The sequence below is a fragment of the Lipophrys pholis genome (assembly GCF_963383615.2).
Source record: "Lipophrys pholis genome assembly, chromosome: 3".
Classification (NCBI taxonomy): Eukaryota; Metazoa; Chordata; class Actinopteri; order Blenniiformes; family Blenniidae; genus Lipophrys; species Lipophrys pholis.
Genome location: NC_137627.1, coordinates 18,499,185 through 18,518,177, shown reverse-complemented (window position 1 = coordinate 18,518,177; position 18,993 = coordinate 18,499,185). Strand labels below are relative to the sequence as shown.

Sequence of the window (18,993 nt, the reverse complement as noted above, 5' to 3'; positions counted from 1 at the left end):
AAAAGCACTGCCTGTTATTATGTACCAATAGAGGTCACATAAGTACAATATGGGTATTTAATTAAAAGTAAAATTGATTGAAAAAGGGAAAAGTACAAAGCAATTTTCCTTTAAAAAAAAAAAAAAAATCATAGATTAAGATTTTATTCAACCACATACAGCACAGTATATGTGCATGTACACATACATACATAAAACAGGCCTACCATTCATAAAACTACTCACATGACCCAACATCCTTCAATCTACTTTAGCAATAAAAGCAGAGGAGTGAACAATAGCTTGTCTTAAAAAGAGGTTTTTTATCTATTTCCATCAAATACTTTTGACTATTTTACTTAAAAATAAATAAATAAATGAATAAATAAAAGCAGCCAGTGAATTTGTTCAGTTTCAAGTTCTGCTGGTTATTCCAAGTAGATGTAAAGACACACTGAAGGCCGGAGGTAATGGCCTGATGTTGTACAGTATGTCTGTGTGATATGAAGAAGGAAAGATAATGGTGGAAACATTCCAAGGATGGATTTGTGGATTAGAGAGCAAACCACTGTGCAGCCAAGTAGAAAAGGACATGGTGTGATTCACAGCGACGTGTAAGTAGAATTACAATTACATACTGAAATCCTTTATGAAGACCTTGTTGAAATACTTGAAACTTTCAGCCCAACAGTGGTTTCAGCATGTTTTAGTAATTTTTTTCCCCCAGTTTCGAGATGTAAATGAACATCTTTATATGATGAATCCATTTTCCTAAATAGGTAGTGAAGAGTAAAACTGACACTGAAATCACCACATTACCATTTTTGGCTAAAGATACAATGGTTTTCCGGGGGGGGGGGGGGGGGGCTTCTCTCCAGAATCCTATGACAGAATAAAATGTGATTTTCGCAAAAAGTAGTACAAATATGACTTAGATGCAATTGACAATAGAAAGTTGATAAATACCACCTGATTACTACAGTAGAGTGAGTACTTGTAGTCGTTACTTTCTCATCTGATATAAAATCACAGTGCTTTGTAACTTATTCACAAAGGTAAAGGTCTTTATTTATTGATCGAATTAAATATGAATATGGGATTGTGTTAGTAGAAGCAAACTTTATATCTTTACATGGAAATTTACATGGAAATATTGTCCAATGGTGAGATGAGATGGACCTCTATAAAGTAAAGCTTTGACAAACAGAATTTAACACCCCAATGATTTAAAGCGCAGTAAAAAAGTAAACTAACTTTTACTTTACACCCCTGCTAAAGTCATGAGTCATTGCCTTGACTTCAACTGATTGAAAGAAAATGTCAACGTGCCCACACAGAAGACATTGTTTAGCCCTGCGGGGGCCAACATGGTGTCTTCCTTGCTGCACGGCGTTTAGAGGCCAGAACCCGAAGAACTCAGGAAATATTCAACATTTATGCTTTTAGATTTGAAGAGGTTAATGACCAATATCTCGTTTTTGAATACTTACCGTTACTATTACAGTACGTCTTGCTGAAACTTTTTCCTCACAGTATTTTGTTCTTTACTGAGAAACAGTTTGATCTGCGGCTCCATTCTAACCACACTTTAATGCCAAATCAAAGATCCCAGGGAGACGGATTTCTAATTAAGTTAAGTTTTTTTTTACAAATAAACATCAAATTGAAACGCTTTCATTCCTCCGAATAAAAATAAAAATCACAGAGGCAGAATAAAAGGCACTGCAATCAATTGCATCCCTTTATTGGCTTTTTCAGAAATCCTCTTGAAAAGCCCCTCAAGGAACTCTCACAAACAGAGAAAACATTACAGTCGCGGTTACAGAATGACGCAAGGACAGGAAATAAACTCGTTCTCTGCTGTGCTTCCCTGAGACAAAAACATTAAACTCCTGCACCTGAGCACATACGCGGCAACTCTTCCCGTCTTTGACAGTATGTCAATCCATTTAAATTCCAATTCAATTTGGCATTTGCAGCTTCAGCTCGATCATTCGCAGGCAGCTAATCAATGAGGGCTAAAACCATCGAGACAAAACCCGGAACAGAAAAACCTGACGGGGTAAATCCAAATCTATGGTATCTAAAAAGGATGGCAGTTCCCTTTAATTAAAATCCCTTTTGGTGGCTGTAAACAAACGAATATGAGAAATGCTTTTAGAAATTCACTTGAAGCCTGAAGTTTTATTGCAGTAACTTTTAAACTCGTGACGGGGGGGGGGGGGGGGGGTCTTTCATCCATAGTGGTGATTAAAATGTATTTGACAGAGCAATACATTGTTTAAACAGAAAAAAAAAATCAAAACCTGCTTTCAAGTTTCCCTGAAAACAAAACCACATTGAATCACATGATTGGTGAGTAAAAAAATTGTAAAAGAAACCCCCAAAAAACGGTTTCAATTTTGCATCGATTTCCCTTTAAAACAACATTTCTGGCCGTGAAGCTGAAAGCTTTAACTGTCACAGGCTCATAGACGGTAAAAACACCCGAGCTCCAGGAACCATTGAAACTGACTGGCGCTGGTTTCTACAGCTTGGCAATGGGGTTGGCGGCGACTGCGATGCTCTCGATAGAGCACTCGTCGCTCCCCCGGCGGATTCGGAAGAAGCCGCTCTCGCCCCAGCCTTCGCCCCAGCTGTTCTTGACGATCCAGTACTTCTGTCCGGTCATGTGGCAGCGGCCGTAGCCCACCAGCAGCACGGCGTGGTTGGTCAGCTCGAAGGGATTGAAGACATCCGCCAAGCCGGTGTGGTGGTAGATGCCCTCCTTATAGTGCATGAAGTCGGGGTACACCTGCGGGCAGAAAGTGATGCATTTTTATTTTTCCAAGTTCAAATTCCAGAGCAAAAAATGGTAGAGCGCAAAAAACGAGTGCAGCAGCAGTACCTCAAAGGCCACCGCCATGGGTCCGTTCTTCACCAGGTCCAGCATCATGGCCATTTCACTGCAGCCGCCGTAAAATCCACCGACGTAGTTGTATTCCGCTGTGTAGGTGCGCACGCAGTTTTTAGGAACGCCGCACGGAGAGTCCTTCCCGATGTACGGGAAGCAGGACTCGTCCACGATGCCGAAATCCTGCACGTACTTCCCAATCAGGTATGGGAAGCCGCCATCGCAGCCTGACAGCAAGCAGAAAGAGAGGAAATGACCAATCTGTGTGACATAATGGCGGCGTGTCTTGTTCTGGGATGAACTAGTTAACTGTACAAGGTCGCCTACTGTCAGACTGGATGAGATCTAACCAGACACATCGGTATTGAAAATAGCTGGAGTGTGGAAGATATGGAAGTGTACAGAAATGTCCACTTAAGTTGCGAGAATGTTTTTTTTTTTTTTTTTTGTTAAATCTATTTCATTATCAGAAAAGAAATGAAGCTTTCTTCCGAACACTTGCAAAATTTTTAGCAAGAATGCACTAATCAGTGGTTAGGAAATGCTCTGCTTTCTAAAACACTTTCAAAAACATTAAAATAAAAAGAAAGGTCTACTTCTTTAGATTATTGAGGACGACACAGTTTTATAGCCGCAGGCCATGACATCTGAAAGCATCACAACATCCACCCAACTCCATTCTAATAATATACATACATACTATATATTATATTCTTTCCTTCTTATCATCCCCATTCCTGACTGGTATTATACAGCCAAATAGTGTATTGTTGTTTGTTATGGCACTATTTCTGTTCTGCTGCAAAACAACCATTTCTCTCATGGGATCAAAAAAACATCGATCTGTATTTACACTTAGTTGGGATGCTGTATTGAATATGAAGAAAACAGAATTTTCAAATAACATTAGTCACAATAAACCAGGCAATGATCAGACATACAAACACAGAAAACATTTTGAAATAAATCGAATCACATCTTTAAAAAGCTGGGAGCTTGGGAGACAAAATGTGGGAAAAGTATCCGGCACAAATAGTAAATTGCTTCAGTTAATACATCTGATATATTGTTGATGTTTTACTGGGAATAAAATATGGATTCAATTTATGCATTATGTTTTTAGTAATATTAACGCTCTGAGTGTGAAATAATAAAAAACTTCAATATATTAAACATTTATTACACTTAAACTGAATTTTTCAAGCTTGTCTTCTTTTTTTCCCAGTGAGATTTTAGCGCATTAGTCAAGAAAATGAGAAATACAAACAAATTGGGGAAGTTCTACTTCTAGGGAGCTTATCAGAATGATCCCAATCAACATTTGAAAGGTTCTTTTTCATTCAGTTAAATTTATATGCTGCCGGTGTAGAAATAACTGACAAAAACTATTTTATTTCAAGTGGCGGTTCATCTCTTTTGCCTCAGCTGCATTGATTCAGTGCTACCATCCTTTATAGAGAGTGTTTACCTTGAGAGTATTCGGAACAGGAGACCACCTGCTGAGGGCTGAAGACGGGAGTGTCGCTGTTGTTGGTGAGGATTCGGACCCGAGCTTCCAGCATTCCCATGGCGGCGAAGGAGTAACAGCTGCCACATGACGCTGAAGGAGAGAATTACAGGGCCACTTTAACAACCGAGTGCACCTCCATAAATCAAATCGCTTAACTCTTTATCGGGCAAGTGATGGGTATTAGCATTCTGAGGGAAATATTTGACAAATTGGAAAATGATGTAGTGGCCATTACTGAGATTGGTGTTATTTTTTTTCTTAATGGTAGCATCAACATCACAGTGCTTGGCTTTGCATCTTCAATCCCAAATTAGGACACCTGATGCACTCATCTAAAACTACACAGCGATTGTACTGAAATACACAGAAAACCACTGCAAGCGACATTACCATTTTTAAACACAGACAAGTCTAATAAGTCACAAAGAATTGTGAAATTGGTATGATTCTGATCAGTTTTATACCACTTGACGAGGGATTTCATGGTAAAACTGTTTTTGATAGTTAATCCTCATACCGATGTTACAAACCAAACGCATATAAACATACTTTAACAACGCATTAGAGATAAAATGACATTTAGTGAGCGCCTAATATTGAACCTTCCATATCAGGGTGGACTGTGGTTTCTTTCTATATTACTTATTTCTGACAGTCAGCCGTCAGGCTGCGCCATGCAGACGCATTAAAACATGTCTGTAATATTCTGTGCTACAAACAACTGTCCTGCGTAGCCTGCTGAAACGACACCAAACCTTCCAAAGGGTGCACATTACAAGTGCATCGATTTAAAACTATATGAAACCGACTCGGCACTAAATGTTTCTGCCTCAAAGCTATGCATAATAACGGCGCAAAGGACAGAGACGGATGCACTGATTACAGCCACAAGTTCCTTTACAGAGTGTAAGAAAGAAAATCAGTCAGGCAGACCGAGGCCTGCAGGCGCTCACAGGGAGCTTTATTTGTGCTAATGATTCAGGTCAGTGTGACTCTGTGAACATGTTTTATTCGGGCCCAAGATGCTTTCATTCTTTTGGAGTAATTAGGTCTTAATCTTTAATTTGGAGAAAAGATTCATGCATCAACACTGTAACAAAACATCAACTGGATTCCAAGGTGTCAGTCCAACAATTCACTTTCAGATGCAATGTAGGATCGCACACAAGACATCACAAGTAACATAGGGGGGTGGAAGAATTTAATTACATATATTCATATTGCTGTAATTAATTAAAAAAATATAATTTTTTTTTGAGTAGTTGTAATTTCAAATGTCCGTTAGTACTAATGTCAATCTGGCTACAAACCTGCCTGTTTTCTGTCCTTTTGTTGTATGAAGACCTTTCCCTATGGATTTATAAGGCAATCCTATCCATCCATCCATCCATCCAAAATGCCTATGCTGCAAAAGTTTTTTTTTAGCAGGTTTGGAGAAACGTACTCTGCACTTGTAATTCAGTATTTTCTTAGCAATAGTACTTTTACTTGTACGATTTAAGCAGTGAGCAGTGTAACTAGTCATATTTGTCATGACGAGTACAAATTTCCAGTACTCTCTCCATCTTTGAGTAACACCATGAAAATGGCTACATCAGAAAACGTCCGCTTAAAGTAAATTAATGTTATCAGAGTTCGCTCAATAAAATATGTTAAAATAAAGTCGCGACATTTGAAAGATGTAGTAAGTAAAATGTGAAAAATATATGGATGCAAGATTTAGCAACTGGATCGTATTCATATTTAGTAGTTATTATGGCCTAAGTTGGCAAGTATAGTTATAAAGCAAGCTCAGGGACGCTATTACACCAATATGTGGTCCGTTATCACCAATATCAGTGCCGATATGAACCCAGTGGAAGGTTGGAAAAAAAGGAGTTTCAGTCTCATTTACAACTGACAGTGGACCAACAGATGTGCTTTTCTTTTTTTAAAACTGTTCAAAGAAAACCTGCGACTTGGTCGAAACATTGGAGAAAGTAATGACAGTGCTGATGTTTGGATGCACCTCGAATGGCCAGCCGGATAAAATCATCCAGACCGATTTATCCTGGAGCCTATCAATTTTTGTAGAGGGAAAGAGAACAGCAAAAAATAAAAAAAAATCACCTGAAGCAAAATAAGCTCCATAACCATCCACAGTGGCTTAAAGGGCTCCTATTGAAACGCTTCAGCCCTCTCCAGATCCTTAAACCCAGCCCTACTGAGGCCCTCTCAGACACTAAGTGCTCAGCACGCATAATCTGTGCACTCGCACACTGGGCCGTGCAGGAACACAGGAGGAGAGCTGAAAGCAGCCCTACACCTGCCAAGAGGGGAGAAGAGTAGCGGTGGAGCTGCTGTGGAGTGTCTGGCTTACTGACAGCTGGTCAGATGTGCAGTTATAGTCGTGCCCCCCCCCCCACCCCCCCAATTCACTCAAGATTTTCAGTGAATAGATTTATCTTTGGAATAGAAAATCTGGCATCGGATGGAATGTGCAGAGTAGAGTGAGGCATCTCTCAACAGTGTAAAGGAAATGAACAAATAAAAATCACTTAAGTTTTTAGAGGACAATTAAAAGTCACCTTGGTTTCTCACAGGGCTAAGAAAGTTGACACCGTTAACGTTTCTCCAGTCCCAGCGCTCGGGCAGAGCTGCTGCCATCTTGGCAACGTCGGCCTTCACAGGCGCAGGGCGAACACGTCTGCAAAGAATTAAAAACGAAAAGAATGGAGAATCGAGTTAGAAACATTTTAACTACGATTCAAAGTAGGAATGTACCAACTGGAAACTTTATGCATATAACGTATTTATCAAGCAATTCTTCATACCCCGCTGAAATCAAGAAAAGATCAATATGTGAAATCTAAACACCTGCTCCATTAGAGACAATATGTGTGATAAGCACTTACGCTGGGATGCGGGAAGCAGGCCCTCCTGCTCGGTTGTGCAGCTCCTGCAGAGTGAGCAGCTCATGTTCTGCGTACGGCGCGGCCTTCCAGGACTTCTGCACGGCGTTGATTGAATCGATGAAATCCGGGTTGTGTTTGTACTGGGCCTGGAGCAGCCTGGGAGATTCAACACCGGGTTAACAACAGGTAGAACATTTATCACGCAAGTAATGTGCACGCGTCATGCACTTTCTATTAATGACGCAGTTGTTTTTTACGTAGTGCCAGTAGGAGGTGAATAACTAAAGTGAACACAAAGGATTTCAGATGCTATGGGACACGGAGGAAGCCCACACGTCTCTTAGATAGTCTGAGATTACAGGAGCTCCCTGTGTAAACTGAGACATTTAATGTCAAAAATTAAAAACCACGAACACTTACTCATCCTGTTTTTACTGTCCCGGACCAGGCAAGTTTTCAAAATGTCACAAAAGCGAAAAAAGTGTAATCGAGTGTGAAAACTACTGCTCAAGAGCCGCATCGCAGGGAAGTAACAGAACTCACAGCAGCACAAGCACAAAAAAAACACAACAGGACATCCAGCTGTAGGGATCAGGAGTCAGTCAGAGGCTGAGGGAAGTTAAACAGGTAAGTCATGCGGAGCGGCCAATGAGCTGCGCTAACAAGCCAACAACTTCCCCTGGATGTTTTTAGTCAGAGCTTTTATTGGGAGCTCGGCTCAGAGGGGAGGAGGTCAACAATGGCTTGTTGTCACCGGCATTTTCAAACTAACATTCGGAGGTTTAATAAAAGGACGAGGGGTGAAACTATCACATGATGAATTAAAACAGAAAACCAAATGAGACGGTTATTCATTCACCAAATTGTTTCCAAACTGATGTGTGACCTGGTTAAAAACATGTTAAAAGACCAACCAACCATGTGATTCCTCATTTCTTCCTCAATTCCTTATTCCCCTCATACCTACTCATTTCCTGCAGTTTTTTTTTTTTTTTTAAATATATATATGCATTTTATGTACAGCGTACATACAGTAGTACTATTTGGGGATGTCACATGTTCTTCTTATCGTACTTTTATAAGAACTGCACACGGTTATCAAATTGTTTTTAAAGGGGTCATGTTATACAGTTTTTCCAGCACTTCTACATGGCTCTTGTTGGTCCCAAAACGTTGTATTGAAAGTTTATTGCTCCAAATCCAGATCCTTGATTTTCAGCCATTTGACTATTGGATCATATGAGCTACATTCAGAATCTGCTGTGTCTGAGTCAGCTGGACCGGCGCCGCCCACACGTGCCCATCTTGGGAAGAGGAGGAAGTACTTCCTCTCGTGGTGCCATGTGCCAGAGGAGAGCTGCCTGATTGTGGGAGGGTCAAAGGGAGGGTCTACCTTGATTGGGATTGGCTAAACCCCTGATGACACTACATAGGGTTTGATTTCTGATTTGCTCATTGGAGCAACACACTTTTTAAAAATTGAAACGAGCCAGGGCGAGAGATGACAGACTTTTCTTCACTTCTGAGGCGTCATTCTCAGGTATGGGGACACAAATTACTGTTGGAAAACCATTAGGACGTGAATTTTGCATAATATGACCCCTTTAATGTTACAGTCACTCTGAATGTATGAATGGATGAGTATGTATATATATTCTATGTGTGTGTGTGTGTGTGTGTGTGTGTGTGTGTGTGTGTGTGTGTGTGTGTGTGTGTGTGTGTGTAAGAGATGGAAGGAAGTTAATTATGCTATTTACTTTAGGACAAGCATTGGGAGTAAATAAGTTTTACTTCTTCTCACTCCATTTCGAATATTCATCTGACTATGTTTTTTCTTGATTTATTTTTATATTATTATTACTGTTATTCATTTATTTTTTTGAGAGGAAAACTTTGTTGTTGTTTATCTTTTTTCCTTATTTTGGGGGTTTCGTACCTTGATATTCGAAATAAACATTTCAAAAAAAAAAAAAAAAAAGAAAAAAGAATGGTGCTAACCCTGCAACTTCAGTCACAACAGTACTGTGATTTCTAAAATAACAACTTCCTCATTCTTGAAGTTATGAATCCTCTTTCAGTTTTGGCAACGTTGTGGTTGAAAGTCCACGGAGGGCAAAAGACGACGCAAAAGAAAAATCAGCAACTCTCACCAGCACGGAAGTCTTCAAAACCCAGTATCACATGTGCAGGGATTTCTAATGTTAAACTACAATAAAGTGTCACCCACAGATAAATGCTATTAAATATTAACTTGTTTGCTGAGAAGTGTGAGCTGCCTGTACGTGAGGAAAAGACAGCGTGATCCGGTTTGCAGTTTGAAAGTGTGGGGACATTTTACCTCCTCCTGAATTAGTGCGTTCCACTGGTATTACTCGTACTGACACAATACGGCTGTGAAAGTCCCTATTGTGTGCGAGTTTGGTGGAAAATCCCTCCTATTATGTAACCAAAAGCTACTTTCTGAAGTCAGTTTGACAAAACCAAGAGGATATACCATAAAGACAAAACAAAACACCTTTAAATGTTTCGGCAAAGGAGGAGCGTTTTATTTGTGATGCGACTGGATTTAAGTTATACAAATTTGAGGAAAACAAAAAGCCGTTTCAGTTATTAAAATAGTTGAGGATGCATATTGCTGGGGGACATGAGGAAGGCTCCAACCCCCTCTAAGGTCAAAGTAAAGTATTTTTATAGCACGGTGGGTAAAACCTTCACCGGCAGACCCGACAATACACATCAACAAGTTTTACCTTCAAAGTCATGAAAAGTAGAGCTGTCGACTCTCATGCGTCACACTCCGCAAGTATAAACCAAATGTTGGTAGATGTTGGACTTCTCAAGGAATATTACCATCAAAAGAAGATGCTTTTATTGTGAGAGAAAGTTAGGTCTGTAAATCCTTATATAAATATATACACATATATCATTATATCACTGTCATACTTTCTATGTATGACTAACTGAAGCTTATTCTACAGATACTTAAATCACCTTTAATTACATTTAGTTGTAAAAAATTATCCCTTAATAATGATTTATTGTAAAAAGAAATAAATGGAAAAAAACAAGCAACTCTTTAGATCTATTATGATTGAGATTTAAAAACTATATATTTGAATTAAACTGTAAACCCATACCTTGACACTAAATATGACTGTGTAACAAAATGAAACTCTTCAGTGCAGTAAATGGCTTCATATGACCAGACAGTGCCGATATTTGTTTTGCCTGTTAAGCCTCTATAGTGTTTCAATATCAGATTTCTTTTGGTGCAGAGTCCTCTTACGGGCACTTTTCTGAGCTTCACTGAAGCTCAGAAAAAGACGGCAATCCTGAGATGAGTAATAGTTTTCTTCTTCAAGTGCCACTGATGATTTGTGTTTGCAAGTTTTACCGAGGCTGAGATGCTGGAAAGGGAGCTCTAATATAAAAGTGACATACCTGCTGCTCAGGAGAGGTTTATAGTTTGAGCGGGGGGGAACCGGGACAACTCGCTTCCCTACGAAACAGCCCCAGTTGCGGCCCAGGACGTCGTGGACCCACCCGGCCAGCGTTTGGTCACAGTAGCTGGTCACCTTGCTGCCGTCCTCAGTGTACTGAAAGTGAGGGGAGACAGATCAGAGCTCGACACCGTCATTTGATGCTAGAGAAAGTTGGAAAATCATCTGATCCTATGTTATATTTTCAAATTTTGCTAAAAAGGAGAATGAATAAATTAGAAAAAATTTTAAAATGTAAGTACAAGCCAAAATAGGTAGAATCTACATCAAAATGGAGTGCCATTACTACATTTATTCACATTGTAAGATAAACAACATATCAGATGTTGACAGACACTGAGGTACTTCATTATTTTAACCCCTGGCTACACTCGTTATCATACACTTATTTCCATGGCCATAGAAATGTCAAAATAATGTGTGATGAATGTTTCAGCCCCTTTTTCAAGACAACTTTAACTGTCAATATCTTGGAGGCCATCATAATGATTGTATATTTGCATACGTATACACAGCTCTATAACCTCGGTTTTTCATTTTACTGATATCATAAATGGTCTGGGGAGTTGAAGTTATGAGAAGTATGCATGTGAAATACTGTCGGCAGAGACCGAACACAAATATGAGTCAACAAACAAAAGTAACAAATCTTCTCTTGAATCAGTCTTACTATAATAGACTGTTGTCAATGTGAAGCATACAATGAGGAAGTTAAACCAGTCGTGGATAAATTATGACCATGGAGGAAGAATAGAGCAGACAGACTCAAACACTTCCTTTTAACTTCATCATGTGAGTGATGACACATACCACATGACCGCCAGCTTAACTTTGCATCTGCTCCTTTAAGCGTCGACACATTATACAGATATGATCACACTAGATGAAGGGACAGGAAGCTGTAAGAAGTCCGAGTCAAACATTTTGTGTAAATGAGAAACACAGTGAAACTTCCTTTTTGAGGGTATAGCCGTAGCTCACTTCCTCGAGATGAGAAAGTTGCAGATTTGATCCTTCATGTGTCAATATGGTGAATTATTGTCCTTGAGCAAGACGCTGAATCCCAAATTCCATGGCATTGGTGTGTGTGTGTGTGTGTGTGTGTGTGTGTGTGTGTGTGTGTGTGTGTGTGTGTGTGTGTGTGTGTGTGTGTGTGTGTGTGTGTGTGTGTGTGTGTGAAGTGCTTTGGGGGTCCTCACGGCTTTTGATGAAATGTTGAAGGAACACTGGGCGTGCAAGGCATGATAAATTCAAAATAACTGTATGACTTCAAACAGTCTTGAGTTACTTAGTCTCATTTTCTTATTACCAGCAAAAACCCACGTTTCTGGAAAAGTGCCCAAAAAAAAAACCAAAGAGTGCTTGCTTGTTAACAACAGCAGTTCTCTGGTAAGATATTCTGTAACCTATAACGTTATAAAAATGGGCAAAAAAGAAACCACAGAGGTTTCGAGAGGAACATAAAACATCACATCATCATAACCATTTCCCCAGTGGTGAACAGCACACGCATGCATTTTATATGAGGAGCAACAAAAAGATTCAAAAAAATCCATAAATCAAACTTTAGATAGATGAAAACATGCAGCGAGGCTGTACACAGTTAGTACAATAGGTAAGCTGAGCTCAGAGAAGTGTTAGAAAAGGCTGCATTTCTCTTTTACCTTAAAGAAAGCAAACCACTTGTAGCCGTTGATGACCACTTCGAAGCCCTGATTGTAGATGAGGGTGAAGAAGCCGGTGTTTCCCAGCTCGTCTGTCGCCACAGACAGTTTCTCCAGGGTCACAGTCACCGTGCTCTCGCCTGTGGCTGTGGAGGAAGGACGCAAAGACCTGGTTTACAGTGTCCAAATGTCATCAACGCACGTGTATGGTTTTTAAATCTACCTTTATTGTATGATAAACTTTAACTAAAGCAATGCAGGCCACAGGAGTGAAGTCGTTCATGGGAACTATAAACAGGCCTGTCAGTCACATGATTTCAAAATGCCTCTCGTGTCTCCTTCCCTAGAATCGTTCCTGTTCTCTGCGCACGGATAGGCGCATCTCAAAAATACAATACAAAAGAAAAGTTTACTCTTCCAATCATTTAAATCAGTGAAACTTACATCAATCTTAGATTTAGGACCCATGAACCAAAGTGTTTTATGTTTTTGATTTATTCTTCTTAACTTGAGCTTATAAATCATGAAAAAAGAAGAAAAAAAATCAGTATATCAAGACACCTAAAGCTTTTTAGTTTTTATTCCATGCATGGGAAAACAACTGGCAAAATATTCTACTTCTCAATTATATTCAAAGTTTTTGATATACACTTTTTTTTGGTATTTTTGTTCAGGATTATATTAAATTTCATAATTTTCTGTGGCCTAAAAGTTGTCTGCTATCACAACACAACTAAAGCAATGCAGGACACTTCAGTTACAGTCAAGTGAACTTTAAACACCTCACATTATTTCCAAACACCTCAACTGGTATTCAAATTAAATCGACTTACAGGGACATCTGCCCAAAAAAGTATATATTTTAGATTCATCATTCATAAGAAAACATATTGTGTAGCAAGTATTCTTTCTTATTTATGTAACAGCAAACTACATTCATCAGAATTCATAATTGAAACATGCAAAAATGTTATGTGTAAAATAAAACTTTTTTTTAATACACCTGTATTGATCGTATGATTTATGAACTGTGAAACTTACATTTACCTTAGATTTTGAACATGTGATCTGATTTTTTTTAATATACATATAATTTTAGCTCTTAAGTTATGGAAATCATAAATACAGTATCTAGAAGTATCAGAATAATTCATATGATAAAGATCGGGTGTTTTTTTAAACTGGGAGTCAAATTTATTTTCAAAATGCTTGAGATTATTTTGCGTATTTGTTGTGAATGTACATATGACTGTCAAAACCTAATATTCATTTCAAGTTTATAAGTATTTATCATAATAAGGTGGCTGATCACCGTTTATTAATCTCTATAATTAGACCTGTGGATGTCACATGACTTCCAGCTCTGCTCTCCTTCCTTGTTTTCGGTCTCGTGTTGTGCTCGCGGGGTCCCGGTGGTCTGTACCTGCAGAAGAGCAGTTGATGGTCTGGTCGTGTCCTCCTTTGGACACCTGGAAGACCCAGGTCCCCAGCAGGTCCTCGTAGGAGCAGTTGGCCGGTGTGTCCCCCAGAGAGCCCTGGACACACAGCAGCAGGAGCGCGCACAGGAGCACACGGCTCGAGCTCATCTTCACTCACCTGCAAAAGGACTAAGACGATAAAAGAAACAGTCAGACTGGACTGTTAAACGTGTCTGACCCTGGTTGTTGTGAGGGTCCTGCTGCTCTCCTACTGGGACTGACCAGTTACTCTGTCCTCTGGCTGCTCTTTACGCAAACTCAAACTTTTGTCCGGACAAAGAGTTTTACTCGTAACAGTCAAGATGATTCACTTACACACCGCACACGCGCCCGGTTTTAACGGAAAAAAAATGTAATACGTCATCTATTCAATTCGTGAATCCAGTGCATCCAATAATGTTTTGTGAGCTCAGTAGCGGATGTGCTGGATTGAAAAATCTGTAAGGATTTTACTGATTAATTTTTACGCTTACAACCAGACCGACGAGATGGCAACAAACAAGCAAAACGGAAATAGCGTGACTAATTATCTCGCTCTCGGTGATTCTTTGTTTCTCCAGTTTGGTTTCGCTTTCCTTGTCACATGACGCAGCAGCTGCGAGCATGCGCAGTAGAGTAGAAACGAAGACGCCAAACCAATGGAAATGGAGATAAGTGTTATTTTCATGACTTATATTATGGGATTGATGATCACATGATGATTAACAGCAATATCTAGTTATATAGTACAGAATATGGATTAGTAAATATTAAAAGGCTCAATCATGCTACCATCAGGTCCTGAATTTCATTCCCGATCAAAGTGCCTCATCAATCAGGTCGTAAAATAATATCATGTGCATGTTGCATGTGAAGGATTCGCTGATTGCACACTTGACCAGCAGATTGTTTTTTATTTTATTTATTTATTTGAGGGATTTCACTCAGTCACTAAATCACAAGGTTCTGTTGCTCTTGCATATTCTCTAATGACATTCTTGTTCACTTAAATCAAGACCCCGGGTTGATTATGGGCTTGAGGCTTTTCTGTGTGACACTTGAATATGTTTAATGGGAGTTGCTCCATTGTTGTTTCCTCCCACAGTAAAAAAAATAAAAAGGAGGGGGGGGGGGCCTTTGATGGATGAGGGGCCTTTGGGCCTTTGATGGATGAACTAAATTCACAAAATTTGACCAAAAGGTTCCTTCTATTCCAAGAACCATTAAGTACAATCAGGAGCAAAATGACTAATATGAAAACCCAACATGACTTCTTGAGGTGAATATTTAAATTTAAGTTAAACACGAGCTGCTTTGTATAAAGGCATTTCATTGATACACACGAGACTATGGAGAAAACTCCCAAATCGGAGTGTTGCTTGTAAAAGACAGTTTGATTACAAAGAAACAAGTCATTTTTGTCATTTGGATTTCTACCAAAGTCCAAGCATCAGCAGAGTCTGTGATGTTTTGTGTGATGAGCCAGAAAGACCAAACGACACCACATTAGCAGCCCGCACTGAATGTAACAGCAGCAAATTGCTCCATATAAGAAGAAACTCACAGATCAACCAGGGGTAATTTAAGGTCAGTTATGCAAATCCTACTCATCCACAAGTTTGTTTGTTTTTTCTTTTACATTTGCTTGTGTCAATGACACTCACATTTGTTCTTATGAATTTAAGTCAGTTGTTCACTCATGACTGCTACTTTGGCTGTTGTGTGTATTAGCTGGATTTCAAACAATCCCTGAGGGGGATTTTTATTTTCACTCGTCTCCAGAGAGAGGCAATGTTGTCATCTCACCTGTTGGCATGTTTGCGCGTGGGTGCTTGTGTACCCTGATAAGTCTGTAGTTAAAGGGGTTAAAGGAGCTTATTTTAGCTGGCGGGCACTTAAGGGAAGTGCTGGGGGCTTTGATCACCATGGTAACCATGACATAGACTGACTCATCTCCGAGAACAGACCATAATAAGCACTCATCTGAAGAATGGACTGAAGAGGTATTAGTCATGCTGTCTCATTAGTGCCATTACACTCTGTGTGCAAGTATGTGTGTGCGCGAGTGCATGACTGTGGGAACACGTGTATGTTACCGTGTTTATGCAATGGGGTGAATGTGTGTGTGTGTGTGCATGCGCGTGCGTGCGCCTGTGCGATAATGCAAATAGGGGAACGGGTAGCAAAGAGATGGAAGGATGAGGTTACAAATGCTAACAGCCTGAACCCGCTGAGCTCCCTCGAAGAGTGACTCATTGAAAGACGTGTTTCAATCTTGATATTGTTCTCGCTTCCACTGGCAGGAAATTAAAACTCCAATGACTTTGAGTTTGGCTGTATTAACACCCGCAGATATGTTCCTTGCTTGGTTCCTTCTCTTCTGCAGACGGTCTGATATTACCCACTACTTGAAGTCTTTTTAGTTCACCACTTTATTTAAGATACACTTTAAAATTCCCACCTTCACTTATAAAGTATTACACAGACAAGCACTTGTTTATATTGCTGAACTTATCCATCTATATTCTGCTTACACTCCCAGGTCCATTACTTGAAACTTCCTATCAGTCCCACGTTATTGTTTTCAGATCTGTGGCGACTCCGGATCTCTTTGCTGGCTCTCTACTGGTCTACTGGTTTGGTGAATTAATTCAAAAGGCAGTTAAAGACTCAGGAGTTCCAGAAGAAAGAAAGGTTTAGATGCCTGATTTTTTAAATTTTCTCTTTCTCTTCTTCCATTCATATGTCACCGTGTCAAGAACATTTTGTCTTGTCTTTCTCTGTACCTTCCTACTGCATTTCTAACTGAAAGTTCATTATCTGTGTGACGTCAGCAGCGTGTGGATTAACTTTCTGTCTGATGTTTTCCATCCTATCCATTTCTATCTTCCAGTAATCTCAATGGCTGCAAGCAGAAAGCAGCCATCAGATAGAAATCTTTTCCTTTCAACTGTCACCAACTGTTGCTCATATGGAAGTGTTGAGTTGTGCAACTGGTGCAATTAAAATTCTATTATATATTTAAAAGTCAATACACTCTGCATCTCTCATATTTATATATCTCCCACTATTCAGTTTGTACAGTCTATACTGTCCTTTACTGGTCTAATTTAAAAATGTGTAAATAGCTTCAGCAGGTCTGAGATCTTAGGATTTGTTTCCCATAGAAAAGAGGGGATCTGTTTTTACCACATGCTGATCGGCCCTGGTTGCTCAGCTGGCCTGGCTCCCATGACTTTTGTTTGCAGGTTCTATTATAAGCAATTTTTTGTGTCGTAACTCGAACTTTGATTTTGTGGACGATCATCTCCCATAGGGCCCCCCAAATACAGATTTATTTGCTGTGACACTGATAATCAATATCACGTCCAAGCAAATGAATACGGAAGCGATGCAGTTTTCAGCAGGTTGTTCTTGAGTGAAAACTCCAATTTGAATACTTATGTTTGGGCCTGATGTCACATAACTGCAATTTCGTATACTTTAAACAAGATCTGAGTAAATTAAGTCTACAGTCAAATGGCTTAAGCTCCTATAACCCTTTATGGATCACAATGGTTGGAATACATTTCAGTTCAGAAAGGATTGATAACATTATGTATGTATGTATGTGTGTGTGTGTGTGTGTGTGTGTGTGTGTGTGTGTGTGTGTGTGTGTGTGTGTGTGTGTGTGTGTGTGTGTGTGTGTGTGTGTGTATGTATGTATGTATGTATGTATGTATGTATGTATGTATGTATGTATGTATGTATGTGCTTTTTGAAGTGTTTTGCTAATTTCACCACCGTCTAAATTCTACTTGGTTGACACTTTATTATGACTTGAGCAAGATTTAACTGTGTTGTGACACATAACGATTCCCCTCCTGTAATGACCTCTCTGCTTTCAGGGCTTTGTTTCACTCTTTGATTCAGCCAGTAAGTGAGGAAGCTGTAAGAAGAATTTTATTCATCAAGTTGGTGGTGTGGGTGGCGCCTCTCCACCGCAGAGTGCTGGAGGCCACCTGCAGGCTCGAAAAGTAAATGTTACTACTTCACATTTAATTAAAATTCTCCAGAGCAGCCTGATGGTCACACACACACACACACACACACACACACACACACACACACACACACACACACACACACACACACACACACACACACACACACACACACACACACACACACACACACACACACACACACACACACACACACAAAAACTGTTTAACCACATGCTGTCTTGACACACCACTTGCCCACACAGACTTTATATATAGATCTGATATGATGCACCCATAACACGTAAATTACATTATATTAGTTCTGTACATACAATCGTTTGTTCCAGAATGTCGTTTGATGATTTCTTACTGTACTAGATGATTTCATTCCTGTGTTTTCTTTTCGCTTTGCCAGTCCTCCATTCTCTACAAACATGTTAATTCCCTCGCTAATCTTTTATTGGTACATTGCCATTACCAAAGTCAAGAGGTAAAGATTAAGCGGTAAGGGGCATTTAGAAGCTCAGATGGGCACTCCGACGTCATATCCAGCTAATAATTTAAGGTGGAGATGCCACTTTTCCACTTCCTATTAACCCGCCATCTCAGTTGAATGTTATTCTGTTCAGTCTGTCTCATTCATCTGTTGAGTTTTATTTAGGTTTGACGGTCTTGCGCCGACTGAAGCATTCAAATATCAATAGCCTCAATTTGCTGTGCACTGACAAATCACATGATATTAACAAGTAATCCCATCAGGACATCACTATATCATTTACATATATATAAAACGTTTTATGGTAGATTTCAAGGCAATATCAGAATTGATGTTTCAAGGTTCATTTGCGCCTTTTTGTATTTTACCCACGCTCTTCCTCTGCGTGTCAGGGTTATTTTTCATGACACCAGTTTCCTCCCACAGTCCAAAAACATGCATATAAGGCTACCTGGTGACTGTAAATTGCCTGTAGGTGAGCATGTGAATATACAGTATGTGACTGGGATGAAATCTATTTCCCTTTCACAGTGAATAAAGCTGCTTAACCAGCACACTGGGAAAACACATGAAATAATAATTGTATTTGAAAAGCCAAATAAGGCTCTCAAAGC

General features: G+C 39.6%; 1 protein-coding gene across 3 annotated transcripts; it reads right to left on the bottom strand.

Moving 5' to 3' along the window:
* Nucleotides 1-1,707: 1,707 nt before the first annotated feature.
* Nucleotides 1,708-14,530, bottom strand: ctsc (cathepsin C). 3 transcript variants are annotated; one of them, XM_080459574.1, is made up of 9 exons: nt 14,141-14,530; nt 13,864-14,047; nt 12,441-12,586; nt 10,718-10,872; nt 7,277-7,432; nt 6,950-7,068; nt 4,341-4,472; nt 2,867-3,099; nt 1,708-2,773 (listed from the first exon to the last, which is right to left on the bottom strand). In XM_080459574.1, exons 2-9 carry the CDS (start codon nt 14,024-14,026, stop codon nt 2,507-2,509), a joined length of 1,371 nt encoding a protein of 456 aa, XP_080315700.1. In that variant the 5' UTR covers nt 14,027-14,047; nt 14,141-14,530; the 3' UTR covers nt 1,708-2,506. The 3 variants fall into 3 exon arrangements, with proteins under 3 accessions (XP_080315700.1, XP_080315701.1, XP_080315702.1); XM_080459575.1 differs by having other exon boundaries at nt 14,392-14,503; XM_080459576.1 differs by having other exon boundaries at nt 14,234-14,438.
* Nucleotides 14,531-18,993: the final 4,463 nt, after the last annotated feature.